The sequence below is a fragment of the Procambarus clarkii genome, unplaced genomic scaffold (assembly GCF_040958095.1).
Source record: "Procambarus clarkii isolate CNS0578487 unplaced genomic scaffold, FALCON_Pclarkii_2.0 HiC_scaffold_1062, whole genome shotgun sequence".
Lineage (NCBI taxonomy): Eukaryota > Metazoa > Arthropoda > Malacostraca > Decapoda > Cambaridae > Procambarus > Procambarus clarkii.
In genome coordinates, this window is record NW_027190094.1 from 7,175 (window position 1) to 29,410 (window position 22,236).

General features: G+C 45.6%; 1 protein-coding gene, 2 non-coding genes and 1 pseudogene across 3 annotated transcripts; 2 read left to right on the forward strand and 2 right to left on the reverse strand.

The window, feature by feature from the left end:
• The first annotated feature begins 1,555 nt into the window (after positions 1-1,555).
• LOC138362008 (histone H3) lies at positions 1,556-2,012 on the forward strand. Its single transcript, XM_069320958.1, has one exon. The coding sequence runs from the start codon at positions 1,556-1,558 to the stop codon at positions 1,964-1,966; it is 411 nt and encodes a 136-aa protein (XP_069177059.1). The 3' UTR covers positions 1,967-2,012.
• Positions 2,013-6,391: 4,379 nt separating this feature from the next.
• Positions 6,392-6,510, reverse strand: LOC138362015 (5S ribosomal RNA). Its single transcript, XR_011227358.1, has one exon. It is a non-coding gene; the product is annotated as a 5S ribosomal RNA (ribosomal RNA).
• A 3,259-nt stretch (positions 6,511-9,769) lies between these two features.
• Positions 9,770-10,185, forward strand: LOC138362009 (histone H3-like; annotated as a pseudogene).
• Positions 10,186-20,372: 10,187 nt separating this feature from the next.
• Positions 20,373-20,491, reverse strand: LOC138362016 (5S ribosomal RNA). Its single transcript, XR_011227360.1, has one exon. It is a non-coding gene; the product is annotated as a 5S ribosomal RNA (ribosomal RNA).
• Positions 20,492-22,236: the final 1,745 nt, after the last annotated feature.

A 22,236-nucleotide genomic window follows, 5' to 3' on the forward strand; every position in this document is an offset into this window, starting at 1 on the left:
AAGCCGAATGACTGCAATTGTTTTGAATTTGAGTTAAATCTAACATAGAAATGTAATCAAACCTAACCTAACCTATGCTAACCCAAGCTAAGCTAACCTAACCTAACCTAAGCTAACCCAAGCTAAGCTAAGCTAACCTAACCTAACCTAACCTAACCTAAGCTAACCTAACCTAACCTAACCTAACCTAACCTAACCTAACCCAGCAATTCATGATCTTAATATAATACTGTTAATTGGATAAACCAATTTGGAAAGAAATGTTCGAAAATAACAAAATTAACTGTGCTTGTTAGGAAAATTGGGCCTTGCATACTTGTCCCAATAGTGTGGTTCTCGCTTTTAGGTACGACATAAACGTATACCTAAGTTGAGAGAGAAAAAGATTCGCACTCAAACATGCATATCGATTGCCAGTCCTGAATTCTGGGTAGATATTCGTGTCCTCCCTTTTCATTTACCATCATTTGGATACTATCAAAACAGCTCTGAGAAGGATAAAATGAATAAAACGGGTAGCTCACTCATGTAAAAAGGAAGAGTTGGGAAAGATCTCTCTCTCTCTCTCTCTCTCTCTCCCCCTCACCCCCCACCAATGATCCTGCTCTGCTAGTATATAACGTAACAAACCTTCCCCCCCCCCCCCTCCCTCCCCAATCAGAGTCCCTTTAAGCATGCGAGGATAAAAAATAGATTTCATAAGACCCAATGTGCTAGCTGATATCAAAACAATTTATGTTATCGTCTATTAAGCCCTTCAGTAAAAAAGTATAGGGACCTAATTAGGTCCCGTTTTGAGGTGGTGGTGGGTGGAATCGATGGATTAGCCAAGCTCTTATCCGCCGAATCCGTAGAGGGTACGACCCTGGCGCTTCAGAGCGTACACCACGTCCATAGCAGTGACGGTCTTCCTCTTGGCGTGTTCCGTGTAGGTTACAGCATCACGGATGACGTTCTCGAGGAACACCTTCAGGACGCCACGGGTCTCTTCGTAGATGAGACCCGAAATACGCTTCACGCCGCCACGACGAGCTAAGCGACGAATAGCGGGCTTGGTGATGCCCTGGATGTTGTCACGTAGCACCTTACGATGACGCTTGGCGCCACCCTTTCCGAGTCCCTTGCCTCCCTTGCCGCGTCCAGTCATGGTGTTGAAGTTGTGTGAATCGAATTGACGAATGCCCGCACGATTTCCCGACTATATCCCATCAAGCGGACGTACTAGTAGCATTGCAACTCCTGCCTGCCCTTACTTTACGCTTGTGGTCGAGTAGACACGGCTTTCTCACAACGCTTTCAAAACTGCAGTTGCCTACTCGTCTGTTTCACGTCCCTGTGAAATGACTTTTGCACAAATCCAAAAAATAGAGCAAAATCAGCGATAATAGTGATTGAGGTGAGCCGCCTGTTGGCTGCAGCCAGAGGAAGGAGGGGAGGGGCAACGGGGTGACGTAGGCGAGTCGAGCAGCCAATGGCGCTCGAGCAAGCGCCTCGAGACGGCGTATATAAGCAAAAATTTTTCGGCGCCGGCCATCACAAACCACAGTTGTTCACCATGGCTCGCACCAAGCAGACTGCTCGCAAGTCCACGGGAGGCAAGGCTCCTCGTAAGCAGCTGGCCACCAAGGCAGCACGCAAGTCTGCTCCTGCCACAGGGGGTGTGAAGAAGCCTCACCGTTACAGGCCCGGAACGGTCGCCCTGCGTGAGATCCGTCGTTACCAGAAGAGCACCGAGTTGCTCATCAGGAAACTTCCCTTCCAGCGTCTGGTGCGCGAGATTGCCCAGGACTTCAAGACCGATCTTCGCTTCCAGTCGTCTGCCGTCATGGCTTTACAGGAGGCATCCGAGGCTTACCTGGTCGGTCTCTTCGAGGACACTAACCTCTGTGCCATCCACGCCAAGCGTGTCACCATCATGCCAAAGGACATTCAGCTTGCTCGCCGTATCCGTGGAGAGCGTGCATAAGCTAAATCGACCACCCTAGTATACACCAAACTCGGCCCTTCTCAGGGCCAAAATATCCTTCTAAGGAGATTTCAGACATTCCTAGCATAATTTAGGTGTCATACATACATGTGATATCAATAAATCAAGTCATTTGTAGTACAACCTGTTCTCTTACAAACAAAACGCCGTCGCTTTTCACTCTTATGCACTGTCAAGGATCACCCCCCCCCCCCCCCCCAAAATAAAAATTGTCATACTGTACTAGAAATAAAAGCAGCTTGTATAAGTGACATATACTGTCCAGTCCTGTTTTATTCTGTTTTCGGTCCTCTGGCTTAATCTGTTAAGTTAGGAGATGACATTTTAAATTAACCGTTTTCTTGACATTTTCAAACCTAAGAGGGTGGCCTGCATAGTAATCCTAATGTGGAACATAACAATGAATCTCTAATCTCTAGAAAAAAGATACCGAGTGCTTATATGTGTTGAGAGAGAGAGAGAGAGAGAGAGAGAGAGAGAGAGAGAGAGAGAGAGAGAGAGAGAGAGAGAGAGAGAGAGAGAGAGAGAGAGAGAGAGAGAGACACACAGACAAGATAGACAAGACAGACAGACAGACAGACAGACAGACAGACAGACAGACAGACAGACAGACAGACAGGCAGGCAGGCAGGCAGACAGACAGACAGACAGACAGACAGACAGACAGACAGACAGACACTGAGAGAGAGAAACACACACAGACAGTTTCATAAATATTCTCATTTTATAGCTATTTGCTTTCAGTGACAGAGGTTTTTGTTATAATAGTATTGGTGTCTAACACTCACAATCTCTTTAGAAATTAAAGTGTGGCTCCAATGGAGCCGAGTTTGTTGGTTTGAGGCCAAGCCACCACCACAGGGCAGTAAGTAAGCCGTTTACTTGGAGGAGGTGTACTTGGTGACGGCCTTAGTGCCCTCAGAGACGGCGTGCTTGGCCAGTTCTCCGGGCAACAGGAGCCTTACAGCCGTCTGGATCTCCCGACTGGTAATGGTGGAACGCTTGTTGTAGTGGGCCAGGCGAGAAGCCTCGGCGGCGATGCGCTCGAAGATGTCGTTCACGAACGAGTTCATGATCGACATGGCTTTGGAAGAGATACCAGTGTCGGGGTGGACCTGCTTCAGCACTTTGTAGATGTAGATGCTGTAGCTCTCCTTCCTCCTGCGCTTCTTTTTCTTATCGCCCTTGGCAATGGCCTTCTGGGCCTTTCCGGCCTTCTTGGCAGCCTTTCCAGATGCCTTGGGTGGCATGATGATGCTCGTGCTGGCTGGCGTTGCGATACAATAATGAACTTTTGCGCGAGGCGAGCTTTCCTTTTATATCCCGCTCGCGACTCAGCTCAGAGCGGGTCGCGTGGCGGAGCGCGCTGATTGGTCAGTGGCGGGCTCCCTTGATCCTGAGCGGGGTATATAACACGAAGCTCGATCTGCGAGCCCGCATAAAACACCACAAACCCACAACAGCAGCAGCAATGTCAGGACGCGGCAAGGGAGGCAAAGTGAAGGGCAAGTCAAAGTCTCGCTCCAGCAGGGCCGGACTTCAGTTCCCCGTGGGCAGAATTCACCGTCTGCTGCGTAAGGGCAACTACGCCGAACGCGTCGGTGCTGGCGCTCCTGTCTACCTGGCAGCCGTCATGGAATACCTCGCTGCCGAAGTTCTGGAGCTCGCCGGTAACGCCGCACGTGACAACAAGAAGACCCGTATCATCCCACGTCACTTGCAGTTGGCCATCCGCAACGACGAAGAACTCAACAAACTTCTGTCTGGCGTAACCATTGCACAGGGAGGTGTTCTTCCAAACATTCAGGCAGTTCTTTTGCCAAAGAAGACAGAGAAGAAGTAAGCACTTCTGCCACCCACCACGACAAATACCATAACCAGGCTCCATCCGGAGCCACACACACTTTAATAGAGAGATTCAAGTAGACAATCAACTTTCAAACATTAATAATAACATTTATATTGATTTCATTTGGAATGTGTACATAACAAACAAACAAACAAAACAAAATTATAGGGGATATTCAGCATCACTTGGAATATTAACCAATCATATAAATCCAATATATATTTTATATTTTACTTTAAGCGAGGAATTCATATTCTATTAATTTTTAATCATACAAATGAACAAAAGCAATTCTTCACTAGACGTAATGAATGAATAAATGATCAAGGTTTTAATGTGTTTCATGAATATATTATATATATATATATATATATATATATATATATATATATATATATATATATATATATATATATATATATTAATACTTGTGAACCAGAATATGTTTGAGCAGCAGCGATCGTGCCTGCCATTGGCCGAAGTGCAACAATTCAAATAATTTAAAGGGCCTGCTCGGGTATATAAGAGAGGCTGGGAGACTGGGGCCGGTGGTGGGTGATGGGTGATGAGTGATGGTGTGGTGTGGTATGGTGTTGTTAAGAGTTGATTTACGGCCAGCCAGCCAGCTGCAGCCAAGGCAGGGCAGGGCAGGGCAAGGCAAGGCAAGGCAAGGCAAGGCAAGGCAAGGCAATAACAGAACAGGACAGGACAGGACAGGCAAGGCAAGGCAAGGCAAGGCAAGGCAAGCAGGCGGGCGGGCAGGCGGGCGGGCGGGCAGGCGGGCGGGCGGGCGGGCGGGCGGGCGGGCGGGCGGCCAGCCAGCCCAGCCAGCCAGCCAGCCAGCCAGGCAGGCAGGCAGGCAGGCAGGCAGGCAGGCAGGCAGGCAGGCAGGCAGCCAGCCAGCCAGCCAGCCAGCCAGCCAGCCAGCCAGCCAGCCAGCCAGCCAGCCAGCCAGCCAGCCAGCCAGCCAGCCAGCCAGCCACTCCCACTTTGTATTTATATGCATTCAATTTATATTCAAACATTATATATGTTAAGGGCCTAGTTTTAGTGTTTATTTTAAAAATGACAAACATCGAGTCGTTTTACCAGTCCTTTAGCGTTAACAGTGATGCATTTTAAAACTGAACAGAAATCACCTTTTCTGGATATATCAAATATCGAATCCGCTTAATGTGCCTACAATTCAATCATTCAAAAAATACATAATTTACATCATGCCTTTTCATAGAACAGACAATAAGATTTGAGACAATAAGAACTTTACTTTTATAACTAAAGTTGCACAATTATACCAACTCTATGGTGGCTGGGTGGTAAGGTGTGTGGCTGGTGTTTTGGAAGTCGCGAGTTCAAACGACCCAATGGGAGTACTTTTTTTTTTTGCCATACAATCTTCCTAATACTATTATGTAGGTGTGTGTGTGTGTGTGTGTTTTTATTCATTCTTTGGTTTTATAGATGACATACATATTGACTCCTTTTACCGGTCCTTAATTAGGCTCTGGGGAAGCAATGGTGGTGGTGCATTTAAAACTAAACCAAAAATCACCAGTTCTGGACGCGTCAAATATCATATCCGCTTAATGTGTCTACAACCTAATTACTTAAAACTACACTATTTAATTCATTCATATCATGTGCATATTGGTCATTATGCTCATACAACCGACATCAAAATTTATTTTCATTATTAGAATCATACATTTCATCAAGTAATACAGATACAAAGAGATTTTCTTTCTGAGAAGACCGTTAGTATTGGCTGGCTGGCAGGCAGGCAGGCATTTGAGGGTTATTATTTCGCCTGTTGATTGGGGGGAGGGTTGATGTGTTAGGGGGTTTTCGGTTAGGTGTGGTGGTGGTGATTGGTGGTGATTGGTGGTGATTGGTGGTGGTGGTGATTGGTGGTGAGTAGTGGTGGTGGTGGTGAGTAGTGGTAGTGGTGGTGGTGGTGGTGGTGGTGGTGGTAGTAGGTGGGAGGGGGGGGGGGGGAAGGGGACTGATGGTCTGTGGATTCCTTCTCCGTACCCCTTACATATAAGCAAAAACATGCCTTCCTGTGGGTATAGAAACATTAACACAAATTATATATGTAACTGATATTGTAGCCTTTTAAACAGAAAAGATTTGTACATACAAATACTTTTAAATTATCATTTATTTGTGGAAATGGCATTTACGTCATTAAATTGATACCTCAGCATCAAGCTTGTGTCCTGCAGCTGTGGTCCAGTGGTAAAGTGTATATAAGTGATGCGTATTCTTGGAGTTGCGAGTTCAAACCCGGATTAAGCTATATATATATATATATATATATATATATATATATATATATATATATATATATATATATAAAACAACATGTTTTGTTTTGGTTGTTTGTTTTTGTATAAAGCCTCACACACTATATTAAGCGAGTTTGTTTTAAACATGACATACATATTAATTCATTTTACCAGGCCTTATTCCACACAACTCCGTGAATTTCCCGTGGAGCCAGCCATTCAAACAAAAACAAACGAAACAAAACAAAACAAAACAAAAAACATTATTGCCAACAGCATTTGGTGTTCCCAGGCGGTCACCCATCCAAGTACTAACCAAACCCAACGTTGCTTAACTTCGCTGATCGGACGAGAAGCGGTGTTCTCAACGTGGTATGGCCGTTGGCATGAGACTGCCTACACATTGTGGCTAATAACCAACTCTTTTTAGTCATCACGGCAGGATACGGACCTTCTTGTGGTGTCTTAATGGTAATTGTATCCTAACATATTTTTGTCTCCTTGGCATGGATATTTAACATCGTTTATTCAGTCTTGGGTTTATGTTCTTTCGCCATTTACAGACATTTTACATCTACCTACTTCCTCAGCCTGCCCTGCCAATTTCTAATGAATTTGTGGATTTTCTTTTGTAATACATACATGTGTGTGCTCATCTGCTCTTCAGTTTTTATGATATTTGTCTCATCTGTCCTGCTTTATGATACTTTTACAAAGAACATGAACAAATGCTTCTATTTTAGAGAAGATATGGGATCCAGGTTTCGGAGCCGTAAAACCAACCGTTGTGATTGGTGGACGAGTTGCCAGGTTGCAGCTTCTGTACCGTGCCGGCACATAAATAGGTTCGGCTCAAGCGGCGGCAGCATCATTCCCCGTGACTGTCTGAGCGTCTCTCATCACCTTGGTTATCTCATCATCATCATGGTAGAAGCAAAGCCTACCAAGAAGGCTGCGGCTGCTGCTGTGGTGGCCACCACCAGGAAACCTCGCGTCCAGGTTGCTCACCCGAAAACTAGTCAAATGGTTCTAGCCGCGGTCGCAGCACTCAAAGACCGTAAGGGCTCGTCTCTACAAGCAATCAAGAAGTACGTTGTTGCCAACAACAAAGTCGAGGCTGCCAAGATCGCCATTTACATCCGAAGATTTCTCAAGAAAGCAGTGGCTGACGGCATTCTTGTTCAGACCAAGGGAAGTGGAGCTAGTGGATCATTCAAGCTGGCCGTAGCAGAGAAGAGGGCCGTTCTAACTCCCAAGAAAGCCACCACAACCAAAACCATCTACAGCAGCAAAGAAGGCCGTGGTAACTCCCAAGAAAGCCGCCACAAGCAACAACCACCTACAGCCTTGAAAAAGAAGCAGCAGCAGCAGCTTGTTGTTGGGAACAAAAAGCCCAAATAAAGAGAGCTTCAAAATCTCCCAAAACCACCCAAGGCAAAGAAAGCTGTCAAGAAAACAACAAAGGCAAATAAACGATGACATGCAAGCAGCATGAATACACATGACAATAAACATCCAGGCCTCCCCCCTCAGTGAGGGGCCTCATATGATTCCAAAAAGAGTTTAGTTTTGTAGACAAATAAATCATTACTTTTGGGGTAGATTTACTCTGTATATTATATATATATATATATATATATATATATATATAATTATATATATTATATATATATATATATATAATATATATATATATATATATTATATATATATATACATGGGTGAGGTGATATGGTACCAAAGTTTTGGGTAAGGTGATTGACATTTACACAAGATAAAACACGAACCAATGGGAATAAAAACATAAGAATGGAAGTAACTGCAGAAGGCTATTGGCCCATAACACAAGCACTTCCTCTTGATGCTTCTATATTGGTCGGAGTCTTGAAGCTATAATATATATATAATTATATATATATATATATATATATATATATATATATAATATATATATATATATATATATATATATATATATATATATAATATATATATATATATATATATATATATATATATATATATATATATAATATATGCACACAAAACTAAATAGTCTTGTTAGACAAATTGCCCCTATTAGAGGCAAGTTGACTAACAAGCCGAATGACTGCAATTGTTTTGAATTTGAGTTAAATCTAACATAGAAATGTAATCAAACCTAACCTAACCTATGCTAACCCAAGCTAAGCTAACCTAACCTAACCTAAGCTAACCCAAGCTAAGCTAAGCTAACCTAACCTAACCTAACCTAACCTAAGCTAACCTAACCTAACCTAACCTAAACCTAACCTAACCCAGCAATTCATGATCTTAATATAATACTGTTAATTGGATAAACCAATTTGGAAAGAAATGTTCGAAAATAACAAAATTAACTGTGCTTGTTAGGAAAATTGGGCCTTGCATACTTGTCCCAATAGTGTGGTTCTCGCTTTTAGGTACGACATAAACGTATACCTAAGTTGAGAGAGAAAAAGATTCGCACTCAAACATGCATATCGATTGCCAGTCCTGAATTCTGGTAGATATTCGTGTCCTCCCTTTTCATTTACCATCATTTGGATACTATCAAAACAGCTCTGAGAAGGATAAATGAATAAAACGGGTAGCTCACTCATGTAAAAAGGAAGAGTTGGGAAAGATCTCTCTCTCTCTCTCTCTCTCTCTCCCCCTCACCCCCACCAATGATCCTGCTCTGCTAGTATATAACGTAACAAACCTTCCCCCCCCCCCCTCCCTCCCCAATCAGAGTCCCTTTAAGCATGCGAGGATAAAAAATAGATTTCATAAGACCCAATGTGCTAGCTGATATCAAAACAATTTATGTTATCGTCTATTAAGCCCTTCAGTAAAAAAGTATAGGGACCTAATTAGGTCCCGTTTTGAGGTGGTGGTGGGTGGAATCGATGGATTAGCCAAGCTCTTATCCGCCGAATCCGTAGAGGGTACGACCCTGGCGCTTCAGAGCGTACACCACGTCCATAGCAGTGACGGTCTTCCTCTTGGCGTGTTCCGTGTAGGTTACAGCATCACGGATGACGTTCTCGAGGAACACCTTCAGGACGCCACGGGTCTCTTCGTAGATGAGACCCGAAATACGCTTCACGCCGCCACGACGAGCTAAGCGACGAATAGCGGGCTTGGTGATGCCCTGGATGTTGTCACGTAGCACCTTACGATGACGCTTGGCGCCACCCTTTCCGAGTCCCTTGCCTCCCTTGCCGCGTCCAGTCATGGTGTTGAAGTTGTGTGAATCGAATTGACGAATGCCCGCACGATTTCCCGACTATATCCCATCAAGCGGACGTACTAGTAGCATTGCAACTCCTGCCTGCCCTTACTTTACGCTTGTGGTCGAGTAGACACGGCTTTCTCACAACGCTTTCAAAACTGCAGTTGCCTACTCGTCTGTTTCACGTCCCTGTGAAATGACTTTTGCACAAATCCAAAAATAGAGCAAAATCAGCGATAATAGTGATTGAGGTGAGCCGCCTGTTGGCTGCAGCCAGAGGAAGGAGGGGAGGGGCAACGGGGTGACGTAGGCGAGTCGAGCAGCCAATGGCGCTCGAGCAAGCGCCTCGAGACGGCGTATATAAGCAAAAATTTTTCGGCGCCGGCCATCACAAACCACAGTTGTTCACCATGGCTCGCACCAAGCAGACTGCTCGCAAGTCCACGGAGGCAAGGCTCCTCGTAAGCAGCTGGCCACCAAGGCAGCACGCAAGTCTGCTCCTGCCACAGGGGGTGTGAAGAAGCCTCACCGTTACAGGCCCGGAACGGTCGCCCTGCGTGAGATCCGTCGTTACCAGAAGAGCACCGAGTTGCTCATCAGGAAACTTCCCTTCCAGCGTCTGGTGCGCGAGATTGCCCAGGACTTCAAGACCGATCTTCGCTTCCAGTCGTCTGCCGTCATGGCTTTACAGGAGGCATCCGAGGCTTACCTGGTCGGTCTCTTCGAGGACACTAACCTCTGTGCCATCCACGCCAAGCGTGTCACCATCATGCCAAAGGACATTCAGCTTGCTCGCCGTATCCGTGGAGAGCGTGCATAAGCTAAATCGACCACCCTAGTATACACCAACTCGGCCCTTCTCAGGGCCAAAATATCCTTCTAAGGAGATTTCAGACATTCCTAGCATAATTTAGGTGTCATACATACATGTGATATCAATAAATCAAGTCATTTGTAGTACAACCTGTTCTCTTACAAACAAAACGCCGTCGCTTTTCACTCTTATGCACTGTCAAGGATCACCCCCCCCCCCCCCAAAATAAAAATTGTCATACTGTACTAGAAATAAAAGCAGCTTGTATAAGTGACATATACTGTCCAGTCCTGTTTTATTCTGTTTTCGGTCCTCTGGCTTAATCTGTTAAGTTAGGAGATGACATTTTAAATTAACCGTTTTCTTGACATTTTCAAACCTAAGAGGGTGGCCTGCATAGTAATCCTAATGTGGAACATAACAATGAATCTCTAATCTCTAGAAAAAAGATACCGAGTGCTTATATGTGTTGAGAGAGAGAGAGAGAGAGAGAGAGAGAGAGAGAGAGAGAGAGAGAGAGAGAGAGAGAGAGAGAGAGAGAGAGAGAGAGAGAGAGAGAGAGAGACACACAGACAGATAGACAAGACAGACAGACAGACAGACAGACAGACAGACAGACAGACAGACAGACAGACAGACAGGCAGGCAGGCAGACAGACAGACAGACAGACAGACAGACAGACAGACAGACACTGAGAGAGAGAAACACACACAGACAGTTTCATAAATATTCTCATTTTATAGCTATTTGCTTTCAGTGACAGAGGTTTTTGTTATAATTATTGGTGTCTAACACTCACAATCTCTTTAGAAATTAAAGTGTGGCTCCAATGGAGCCGAGTTTGTTGGTTTGAGGCCAAGCCACCACCACAGGGCAGTAAGTAAGCCGTTTACTTGGAGGAGGTGTACTTGGTGACGGCCTTAGTGCCCTCAGAGACGGCGTGCTTGGCCAGTTCTCCGGGCAACAGGAGCCTTACAGCCGTCTGGATCTCCCGACTGGTAATGGTGGAACGCTTGTTGTAGTGGGCCAGGCGAGAAGCCTCGGCGGCGATGCGCTCGAAGATGTCGTTCACGAACGAGTTCATGATCGACATGGCTTTGGAAGAGATACCAGTGTCGGGGTGGACCTGCTTCAGCACTTTGTAGATGTAGATGCTGTAGCTCTCCTTCCTCCTGCGCTTCTTTTTCTTATCGCCCTTGGCAATGGCCTTCTGGGCCTTTCCGGCCTTCTTGGCAGCCTTTCCAGATGCCTTGGGTGGCATGATGATGCTCGTGCTGGCTGGCGTTGCGATACAATAATGAACTTTTGCGCGAGGCGAGCTTTCCTTTTATATCCCGCTCGCGACTCAGCTCAGAGCGGGTCGCGTGGCGGAGCGCGCTGATTGGTCAGTGGCGGGCTCCCTTGATCCTGAGCGGGTATATAACACGAAGCTCGATCTGCGAGCCCGCATAAAAGATAAAGATAAAGACTCGCCAGCCAGCAGCCGCCGTGAGCAGACGTGCTCCCAGGAGCTCCCGCCCCTACAGGAGAAACTGAGCGTTGGCTCCGCCCACCTCACTCAGGATTGGTGCGCCAGCGAGCCAATCACAGCCGGCCGGCCGCGTAGCAGCCAGCCACACTCACTGCCAGTCGACTACTAGCTCTCTCGGCGTCAAGACACGCCGGGGCACCTGTACTGTGTCTCAACCTAGCTCTACTGACGCTTACAGCAGTATGATGTCCTAATAAAATAACTACCCATCCTCATCCTTCATCCCACACCCCTCCCCCCCCCATTCCCCACCCTCTCCTCCCCATTCTCTCCCTGCCTGTACCAAGACACACACACACACACTCACACAATACACAATGCATAACCTACTAATCATAGAATTAAGGAGTGAATAAGGCTGTCTTTCTAAACTGTTTCTACCTCTTGTATTTCGCCATTCCAAACGATCATTCCCGAGCGGTAGCCAAAACCGGGTTCTTGAAATTCTTGCGAAGGTTTGATCGGGCATCTAACAGCCTTGTAGCAGGCTTAGGCTATCGATAGGTTCAATTACCACCTTGTCTAGTAGCTCTAGTTGCCTAGCAACTAGAAGTTAGAGGCCTCGGCCTAACTAACACCCACCATCCACTTAGTCTACCTGGACACTTCACAGCACCCACCATAGTATAGATTAGATTAGGCTGCCTGGCCCACCAAGCTATGGCGACCAAAGTCAGATTCACAGACGAATCTGGCCGGGGTCGTACCCCAGCCCAACTACTTGAGGTGATCTACGAGGTCACCCAGATTACCTACAAAAATGTGTACAAAATAACGAATGGAGCCATCTTGTTGGTACCCAATGCAAACCTCCCAGACCTCCTTTCGTCAGACACCATGAACAAACTAAGGGAGAAGAATATCACTGTCTACCCCCCTGCCGAATTCCAAGCCCAGCGCACCATCTTTGTACATAGGATCCATGACATCATCATGGACCACTCAAATGATGAAATAATTGCAGAAATAGAGAGGAAAAACAGGGATGTCAAAATACTTCAGGCCCACAGATTCACAACCCAACGCAACAACCAAGTACTGAAACTTACTCTGGCTTCACCGGAGCAAGCAACGCAAGTCTGCACACAAGGCCTTTCTGCATTTGGCATCATGGCTGAACCTGACAAAATCCACCCACAGAGGTTTTACAAGCTCAAGCAATGCTTCAAATGCTTTCAGTATGACCACTATTCCAATGCATGTAACAATGGAACCCCCAAGTGCAGCAGGTGCACAGGGGAACACAGCTACAGGGAATGCACAAACCCAACACCCAAATGTGCTCTATGCAATGGTCCACACATTGCAATCTCGCATCTTTGTCCCCGCAGGCAAGAGGCAATCAAGCAATTGCATGAAACAGAGACAGCAGCCCGCCAACAGGCAGCTATTACCATCCCTGCCCCTCCTCCACCAGTAAATGCCTGGGGCATCCCTAACCAACAACAGGCCCAGTCGGTGGCCCAAGTGGGCCACCAAAGCACCCAACACCCCATAACCCCACGGTTATACCAGAGCAAACCCAGAATCAAACACAACAGGCCCCAACACCTAACTCTCTTGCACCAAACCCCGATCCCAAGCCCAGCTTAGGGGCCGAACTCCTAACATTTGCTCAAATCCAATTTCCAGACAACCCAGTGAAGCTCCTAGGTTTCTGGAACTCACTTAGGAAAGACAATGGCCTACCCCCTGTCCATATGTCCGAGGACTCGCTTGCCTACTTGACTCCTAACATCACAACAACCGCCGGCCAGGCCCAAGCACAACCCAACAACCCCAACCCTAGTACTCCTCGCCCCCTGGCTTCAACCAACGCCCAGGAGACTCCAAACTCCCTGAACAACCCCGGCCCCTCCACCCCGACATTCTGGGAAACACCTATGTCCACCCTTCCTGAACACTCCCACATCAGATCGTCCTCAAAGCTATCACAAACTCCCTTGCCATACGGAACCCCATCCGCCCTAGGAAATTTCGCTTCAAACATCGCAGCCCCACAACAATATATTCCACACAACGCTGCACCAAGAGGCCTAGGCCGAACAGCCGAACCCCATCCCCTGTGGACGGAGCAAGGGCAAGCAACCCCCACAACTCTTCACCAGAGAGCGACTCTAGCACCACGGATGTCGACATCATGAACAGCAGTGACACCGAGGACCCCCCAATGGCACAGCAACGTATGGTAAACCCCAACCCAACCAATCCCCGACCGGAACCAGGAACAAGACACCTGGCTCAACAGCTTTACCCCCCTCCTCCACAAACAGAAGCGACCAAACCGAATGTAACAACATTGGCACTACAGCCAAACAAACACTTCCGTCTCATAGTCAATAATGGGGATCACAATCCTTCAGGTGAACATCAGACACTTCTTCAACAACAGATACCTTCTCACTCTGGAAGTAGCCAGACTTAACCCAGATGTAATCTTACTCAATGAAACAGCGGCCAGACAGGACCAGCACATCTCCATCTGGGGATATTCCACCAGGGAAGTCAACAGGGTAGGTTCAGTGGGGTGGCAATACTAATAAGAAGAGGACTCTCCTACCGCCCCATCCTCGTAGAAGACGACAACTTTCTTGCAATAGAACTCACCACTTCACACGGCCCCCTCATCGTCTGCACCGCATATCTACCACCTAGACTGGCCTACCTCCCCTCCATCCCTCTGAACAAGCTGCTCGACAGGAATCTCCCCACTATCATCGCAGGAGACCTGAATGCCCACCATCAGGCCTTATTCAACGCACCTGCCAGGCCAGACCTCAAGGGCAGGCAGCTCTTCAATCTAATGCAAAACCGGGACCTCTCCTTCCAAGGCCCCACTTTAAGACGTTCTTTGCGGGCAACCAGAGGGGCACCCCTGACATAGTGCTGACCAACAGAGATTGTGACCTGTTCCACTGCAGAGTAACCCCAGGCAAGAACGTGGGGTCGGACCACATCCCTGTGGTCACATCCCTCCAAGCAGCCCCCTTCAGATATGTGGCACCACCCAGGCCCAGACTGGGAACCATACGTGCCCGTGAATATGACACCTTCCTTGCTGACGACCCCATCATTGAGTTCGAGAACCTCCCACCCAAACAATCGACCAAGCAGTAAACACCATCCACAACCGGATCCAGCTTGCAACCGAGGCCACTTGTGAAATATCCACCACAAGGACTTACCACCAATATAAGCCGACCCGAGAAATCAGAGGCAAAATGAATGAGTACCAGCGAGCCTGCCAAAGCCACTACCAAACTGGCCAGCCACCAGCGTTGACCCTACAAACACTCAGAAGGGAAACCATAGACCTTACGCTGACCCACAAGAGCCACATTTGGGGAACCCTGGTGAGACAGGCCAACCAGTACAAAAGGGAGCCGGCTACTTTCTGGCGCAAGATCAGACAGCTCCTGGGATCAGTTAACCCCAGCCTCACCCACCTTGTACACACATTCCTTGACGAAGATGAAGAGGAGCAGCAAGAAAAAATAGAAGACCCACAGGATCAGGCTGACCTCATGGGCGCAGTCTGGAAAAAGACACTCACAGCTTCAAACAGCAGAGCCTTCAACAACACTCACTTTGAACGTGTCAACCAATGGACAACAGAAAATGCCGCCTCCCTTAACAGCACCCCTCTGATTGACCTGACAACCCTAGAAGACGACCACCCTCTAACAAGACCCATAACTATGCTAGAGATGAGAGGAGTCATCAAAAGCACCAGAGATAAGGCCCCTGGACCATCAGGGATCAAAGCGCTGCAGATCAAACTTCTACCAGGCAATCTTATGCAATCCATACTCAACCTATTCAACGCTATGCTGGCATCGGGTCACATTCCTGTAGCATTCAAGTCAGCCAAGATGATATTCATTCCCAAACCCAAGAAAGACCCCCACCAACCTGGCAACTACCGACCAATCTCCCTCTTAGACACGATAGCAAGTGCTTTGAAAAAATCATGTCAAACCGTCTTAACTACTACATGGAGTAACAACCTCTTCACAGAAAAGCAGTTTGGCTTTCGAGCACATAGATCAACCCACACGCAATTAACATCATCTACGACGCCGTAAGCTCAATTCGAAAGCAAAACAGGTAGCTTTGATTGCAACGAGGGACGTACACAAGGCCTTCGACAGCCTGTGGCACGATGGTCTTGTGTACAAATTAGCAGACTTACCAGCGCAAAACGGACCCTCCTCAGGCGTGATCAGAAATTTCCTTAAGAATAGGCAAGTTACCCCCAGCTTCAAGGCAAAGAGGCCGCAGCCTTCACCCCAACAGCTGGAGTCCCCCAAGGATCATGCTTGAGCCCGGTTCTCTTCAACATCTTTGTAAATGACCTACCCCAACCAGAGTATAGGGACACCATTATCGTACAATTTGCGGACGACGTAACACACGTAATAACATCTAACCCTAGCATCCGCGGCCAAGCATGCAACTGTAACCCGTAAGGCAAACGTAGAACTAGCAAGGACTGCTAACTGGGAAAGGAAATGGAGGATCACCACTACCCAGAAAAGATCCAATTAAGCACTGTCGGCTGTATGGCCTTCTCTATTGAAAATGAGGGGGAATAAGAATCAGGGGTGATCCCATAGCCATCTCAAACTCCAACACAGTGCTCGGTTACAACTTTCAACAGGCTACTCAACTCCTCCCAGTACGTATCCCAGAAGACAGCGATGGCCCGGGGCTCACTGGAGAGGCTCTTCCGTTTCAACCAAGCCCCATCCCACATCAAGCTCCACCTGTACAGAATGATCATAAGGCCTAGCTTGGAATACCCCTACGTTCCCCTGAACCTCACCAACAAATCCAACATGTTGAAGATTCAACGAGTACAAAACAAAGCACTTCGCTTTGCAGAGGGCCTGACTCTGAGGGACAGGGTAAGAACTGACCTGATCCATGAGACGCTCAACATGAAGCCAATGAACATTAGGCTCAGCTACCTGGCCAGAAGACAGCTGTACCGTATGAAGACATGTATGTCCCAGACCCAGAAGATCCCTTCGTAGCAGAAAACCCACCAGCGACTACGAGATCCACGATCCACCACACAGAACCAGAAGAATCACTCTCCAACAAAAGTGATCAGACATATCCATGATGAGGCCTTCCCAAGCCCTCAGATACTAAGCGGCCCAGACGATCCAGATGAGTGGCCCATCCCGGACCCAATCTACACCAAATGAAGAATAAAGAAAGAAAGAAAAAAACACGAAGCTCGATCTGCGAGCCCGCATTAAAAAATAAAAATAAAAAAAATAAAAATAAATAAATAAATAAAAAAAAAAAAATAATAAAAAAAAAAAAAAAAAAAAAAAAAAAAATATATAAATAAATAAACACCTACAAAAAAAATATAAAACCAAAAAACCATTTGTCGTGGCGGCAGAAGTGTAACTACCCTGATGTTTCTAAGATTAGCCTCCTTCAGCCAACTCCACGGCTCTAGTGCTTTAGGACACCAACAAGGTCACAAACACTAGCCCCCCCAGCCAATGTACTGACAACCCAACATAACACATACGCAAACAAACAACACATACAAAAATGTCAACCCATGGTGGACAGGCCACCGAACTTTCAAACCTCCTCTCTCTCTACACCCGCATCCTCTTCCTGAATTTCATCTCCCCATCCCTCTACCTCCCCCATCCTTTCCATTCCCTATACATCAATCAATCCCGCAATAAAACACCACAAACCCACAACAGCAGCAGCAATGTCAGGACGCGGCAAGGGAGGCAAAGTGAAGGGCAAGTCAAAGTCTCGCTCCAGCAGGGCCGGACTTCAGTTCCCCGTGGGCAGAATTCACCGTCTGCTGCGTAAGGGCAACTACGCCGAACGCGTCGGTGCTGGCGCTCCTGTCTACCTGGCAGCCGTCATGGAATACCTCGCTGCCGAAGTTCTGGAGCTCGCCGGTAACGCCGCACGTGACAACAAGAAGACCCGTATCATCCCACGTCACTTGCAGTTGGCCATCCGCAACGACGAAGAACTCAACAAACTTCTGTCTGGCGTAACCATTGCACAGGGAGGTGTTCTTCCAAACATTCAGGCAGTTCTTTTGCCAAAGAAGACAGAGAAGAAGTAAGCACTTCTGCCACCCACCACGACAAATACCATAACCAGGCTCCATCCGGAGCCACACACACTTTAATAGAGAGATTCAAGTAGACAATCAACTTTCAAACATTAATAATAACATTTATATTGATTTCATTTGGAATGTGTACATAACAAACAAACAAACAAAACAAAATTATAGGGGATATTCAGCATCACTTGGAATATTAACCAATCATATAAATCCAATATATATTTTATATTTTACTTTAAGCGAGGAATTCATATTCTATTAATTTTTAATCATACAAATGAACAAAAGCAATTCTTCACTAGACGTAATGAATGAATAAATGATCAAGGTTTTAATGTGTTTCATGAATATATATATATATATATATATATATATATATATATATATATATATATATATATATATATATATATATATATATTAATACTTGTGAACCAGAATATGTTTGAGCAGCAGCGATCGTGCCTGCCATTGGCCGAAGTGCAACAATTCAAATAATTTAAAGGGCCTGCTCGGGTATATAAGAGAGGCTGGGAGACTGGGGCCGGTGGTGGGTGATGGGTGATGAGTGATGGTGTGGTGTGGTATGGTGTTGTTAAGAGTTGATTTACGGCCAGCCAGCCAGCTGCAGCCAAGGCAGGGCAGGGCAGGGCAAGGCAAGGCAAGGCAAGGCAAGGCAAGGCAAGGCAATAACAGAACAGGACAGGACAGGACAGGCAAGGCAAGGCAAGGCAAGGCAAGGCAAGCAGGCGGGCGGGCAGGCGGGCGGGCGGGCAGGCGGGCGGGCGGGCGGGCGGGCGGGCGGGGGGCGGCCAGCCAGCCAGCCAGCCAGCCAGCCAGCCAGCCAGGCAGGCAGGCAGGCAGGCAGGCAGGCAGGCAGGCAGGCAGGCAGCCAGCCAGCCAGCCAGCCAGCCAGCCAGCCAGCCAGCCAGCCAGCCAGCCAGCCAGCCAGCCAGCCAGCCAGCCACTCCCACTTTGTATTTATATGCATTCAATTTATATTCAAACATTATATATGTTAAGGGCCTAGTTTTAGTGTTTATTTTAAAAATGACAAACATCGAGTCGTTTTACCAGTCCTTTAGCGTTAACAGTGATGCATTTTAAAACTGAACAGAAATCACCTTTTCTGGATATATCAAATATCGAATCCGCTTAATGTGCCTACAATTCAATCATTCAAAAAATACATAATTTACATCATGCCTTTTCATAGAACAGACAATAAGATTTGAGACAATAAGAACTTTACTTTTATAACTAAAGTTGCACAATTATACCAACTCTATGGTGGCTGGGTGGTAAGGTGTGTGGCTGGTGTTTTGGAAGTCGCGAGTTCAAACGACCCAATGGGAGTACTTTTTTTTTTTGCCATACAATCTTCCTAATACTATTATGTAGGTGTGTGTGTGTGTGTGTGTTTTTATTCATTCTTTGGTTTTATAGATGACATACATATTGACTCCTTTTACCGGTCCTTAATTAGGCTCTGGGGAAGCAATGGTGGTGGTGCATTTAAAACTAAACCAAAAATCACCAGTTCTGGACGCGTCAAATATCATATCCGCTTAATGTGTCTACAACCTAATTACTTAAAACTACACTATTTAATTCATTCATATCATGTGCATATTGGTCATTATGCTCATACAACCGACATCAAAATTTATTTTCATTATTAGAATCATACATTTCATCAAGTAATACAGATACAAAGAGATTTTCTTTCTGAGAAGACCGTTAGTATTGGCTGGCTGGCAGGCAGGCAGGCATTTGAGGGTTATTATTTCGCCTGTTGATTGGGGGGAGGGTTGATGTGTTAGGGGGTTTTCGGTTAGGTGTGGTGGTGGTGATTGGTGGTGATTGGTGGTGATTGGTGGTGGTGGTGATTGGTGGTGAGTAGTGGTGGTGGTGGTGAGTAGTGGTAGTGGTGGTGGTGGTGGTGGTGGTGGTGGTAGTAGGTGGGAGGGGGGGGGGGGAAGGGGACTGATGGTCTGTGGATTCCTTCTCCGTACCCCTTACATATAAGCAAAAACATGCCTTCCTGTGGGTATAGAAACATTAACACAAATTATATATGTAACTGATATTGTAGCCTTTTAAACAGAAAAGATTTGTACATACAAATACTTTTAAATTATCATTTATTTGTGGAAATGGCATTTACGTCATTAAATTGATACCTCAGCATCAAGCTTGTGTCCTGCAGCTGTGGTCCAGTGGTAAAGTGTATATAAGTGATGCGTATTCTTGGAGTTGCGAGTTCAAACCCGGATTAAGCTATATATATATTATATATATATATATATATATATATATATATATATATATATTATATATATATAAAACAACATGTTTTGTTTTGGTTGTTTGTTTTTGTATAAAGCCTCACACACTATATTAAGCGAGTTTGTTTTAAACATGACATACATATTAATTCATTTTACCAGGCCTTATTCCACACAACTCCGTGAATTTCCCGTGGAGCCAGCCATTCAAACAAAAACAAACGAAACAAAACAAAACAAAACAAAAAACATTATTGCCAACAGCATTTGGTGTTCCCAGGCGGTCACCCATCCAAGTACTAACCAAACCCAACGTTGCTTAACTTCGCTGATCGGACGAGAAGCGGTGTTCTCAACGTGGTATGGCCGTTGGCATGAGACTGCCTACACATTGTGGCTAATAACCAACTCTTTTTAGTCATCACGGCAGGATACGGACCTTCTTGTGGTGTCTTAATGGTAATTGTATCCTAACATATTTTTGTCTCCTTGGCATGGATATTTAACATCGTTTATTCAGTCTTGGGTTTATGTTCTTTCGCCATTTACAGACATTTTACATCTACCTACTTCCTCAGCCTGCCCTGCCAATTTCTAATGAATTTGTGGATTTTCTTTTGTAATACATACATGTGTGTGCTCATCTGCTCTTCAGTTTTTATGATATTTGTCTCATCTGTCCTGCTTTATGATACTTTTACAAAGAACATGAACAAATGCTTCTATTTTAGAGAAGATATGGGATCCAGGTTTCGGAGCCGTAAAACCAACCGTTGTGATTGGTGGACGAGTTGCCAGGTTGCAGCTTCTGTACCGTGCCGGCACATAAATAGGTTCGGCTCAAGCGGCGGCAGCATCATTCCCCCGTGACTGTCTGAGCGTCTCTCATCACCTTGGTTATCTCATCATCATCATGGTAGAAGCAAAGCCTACCAAGAAGGCTGCGGCTGCTGCTGTGGTGGCCACCACCAGGAAACCTCGCGTCCAGGTTGCTCACCCGAAAACTAGTCAAATGGTTCTAGCCGCGGTCGCAGCACTCAAAGACCGTAAGGGCTCGTCTCTACAAGCAATCAAGAAGTACGTTGTTGCCAACAACAAAGTCGAGGCTGCCAAGATCGCCATTTACATCCGAAGATTTCTCAAGAAAGCAGTGGCTGACGGCATTCTTGTTCAGACCAAGGGAAGTGGAGCTAGTGGATCATTCAAGCTGGCCGTAGCAGAGAAGAGGGCCGTTCTAACTCCCAAGAAAGCCACCACAACCAAGAAACCATCTACAGCAGCAAAGAAGGCCGTGGTAACTCCCAAGAAAGCCGCCACAAGCAACAAACCACCTACAGCCTTGAAAAAGAAGCAGCAGCAGCAGCTTGTTGTTGGGACAAAAAGCCCAAATAAAGAGAGCTTCAAAATCTCCCAAACCACCCAAGGCAAAGAAAGCTGTCAAGAAACAACAAAGGCAAAATAAACGATGACATGCAAGCAGCATGAATACCACATACAATAAACATCCAGGCCTCCCCCTCAGTGGAGGGGCTCATATGATTCCAAAAAAGAGTTAGTTTTGTAGACAAAATAAATTCATTACTTTTGGGGTAAGATTTACTCTGTATATTATAATATATATATATATATATATATATAGTATATATATATATATATATATATATTATATATATATATATATATATATATATTTATATATCACATGTGAGGTGATATGGTACCAAAGTTTTGGGTAAGGTGATTGAACATTTACACAAGATAAAAACAACGAACCAATGGGAATAAAAAACATAAGAATGGAAGTAACTGCAGAAGGCCTATTGGCCCATAACACAAGCACTTCCTCTTGATGCTTCTATATATTGGTTCGGAGTCTTGAAGCTATAATATATATATTATATATATATATATATATAGTATATATATATATATATATATATATATTATATATATATATATATATAATATATATATATATATATATATATATAGTATACTATATATATATATATATATTATATAATATATATATGCACACAAAACTAAATAGTCTTGTTAGACAAATTGCCCCTATTAGAGGCAAGTTGACTAACAAGCCGAATGACTGCAATTGTGTTTG

Bases quoted from the DNA above. Each gene is read 5' to 3' on its own strand.
- LOC138362008 (XM_069320958.1), top strand. From the start codon at position 1,556: ATGGCTCGCACCAAGCAGACTGCTCGCAAGTCCACGGGAGGCAAGGCT.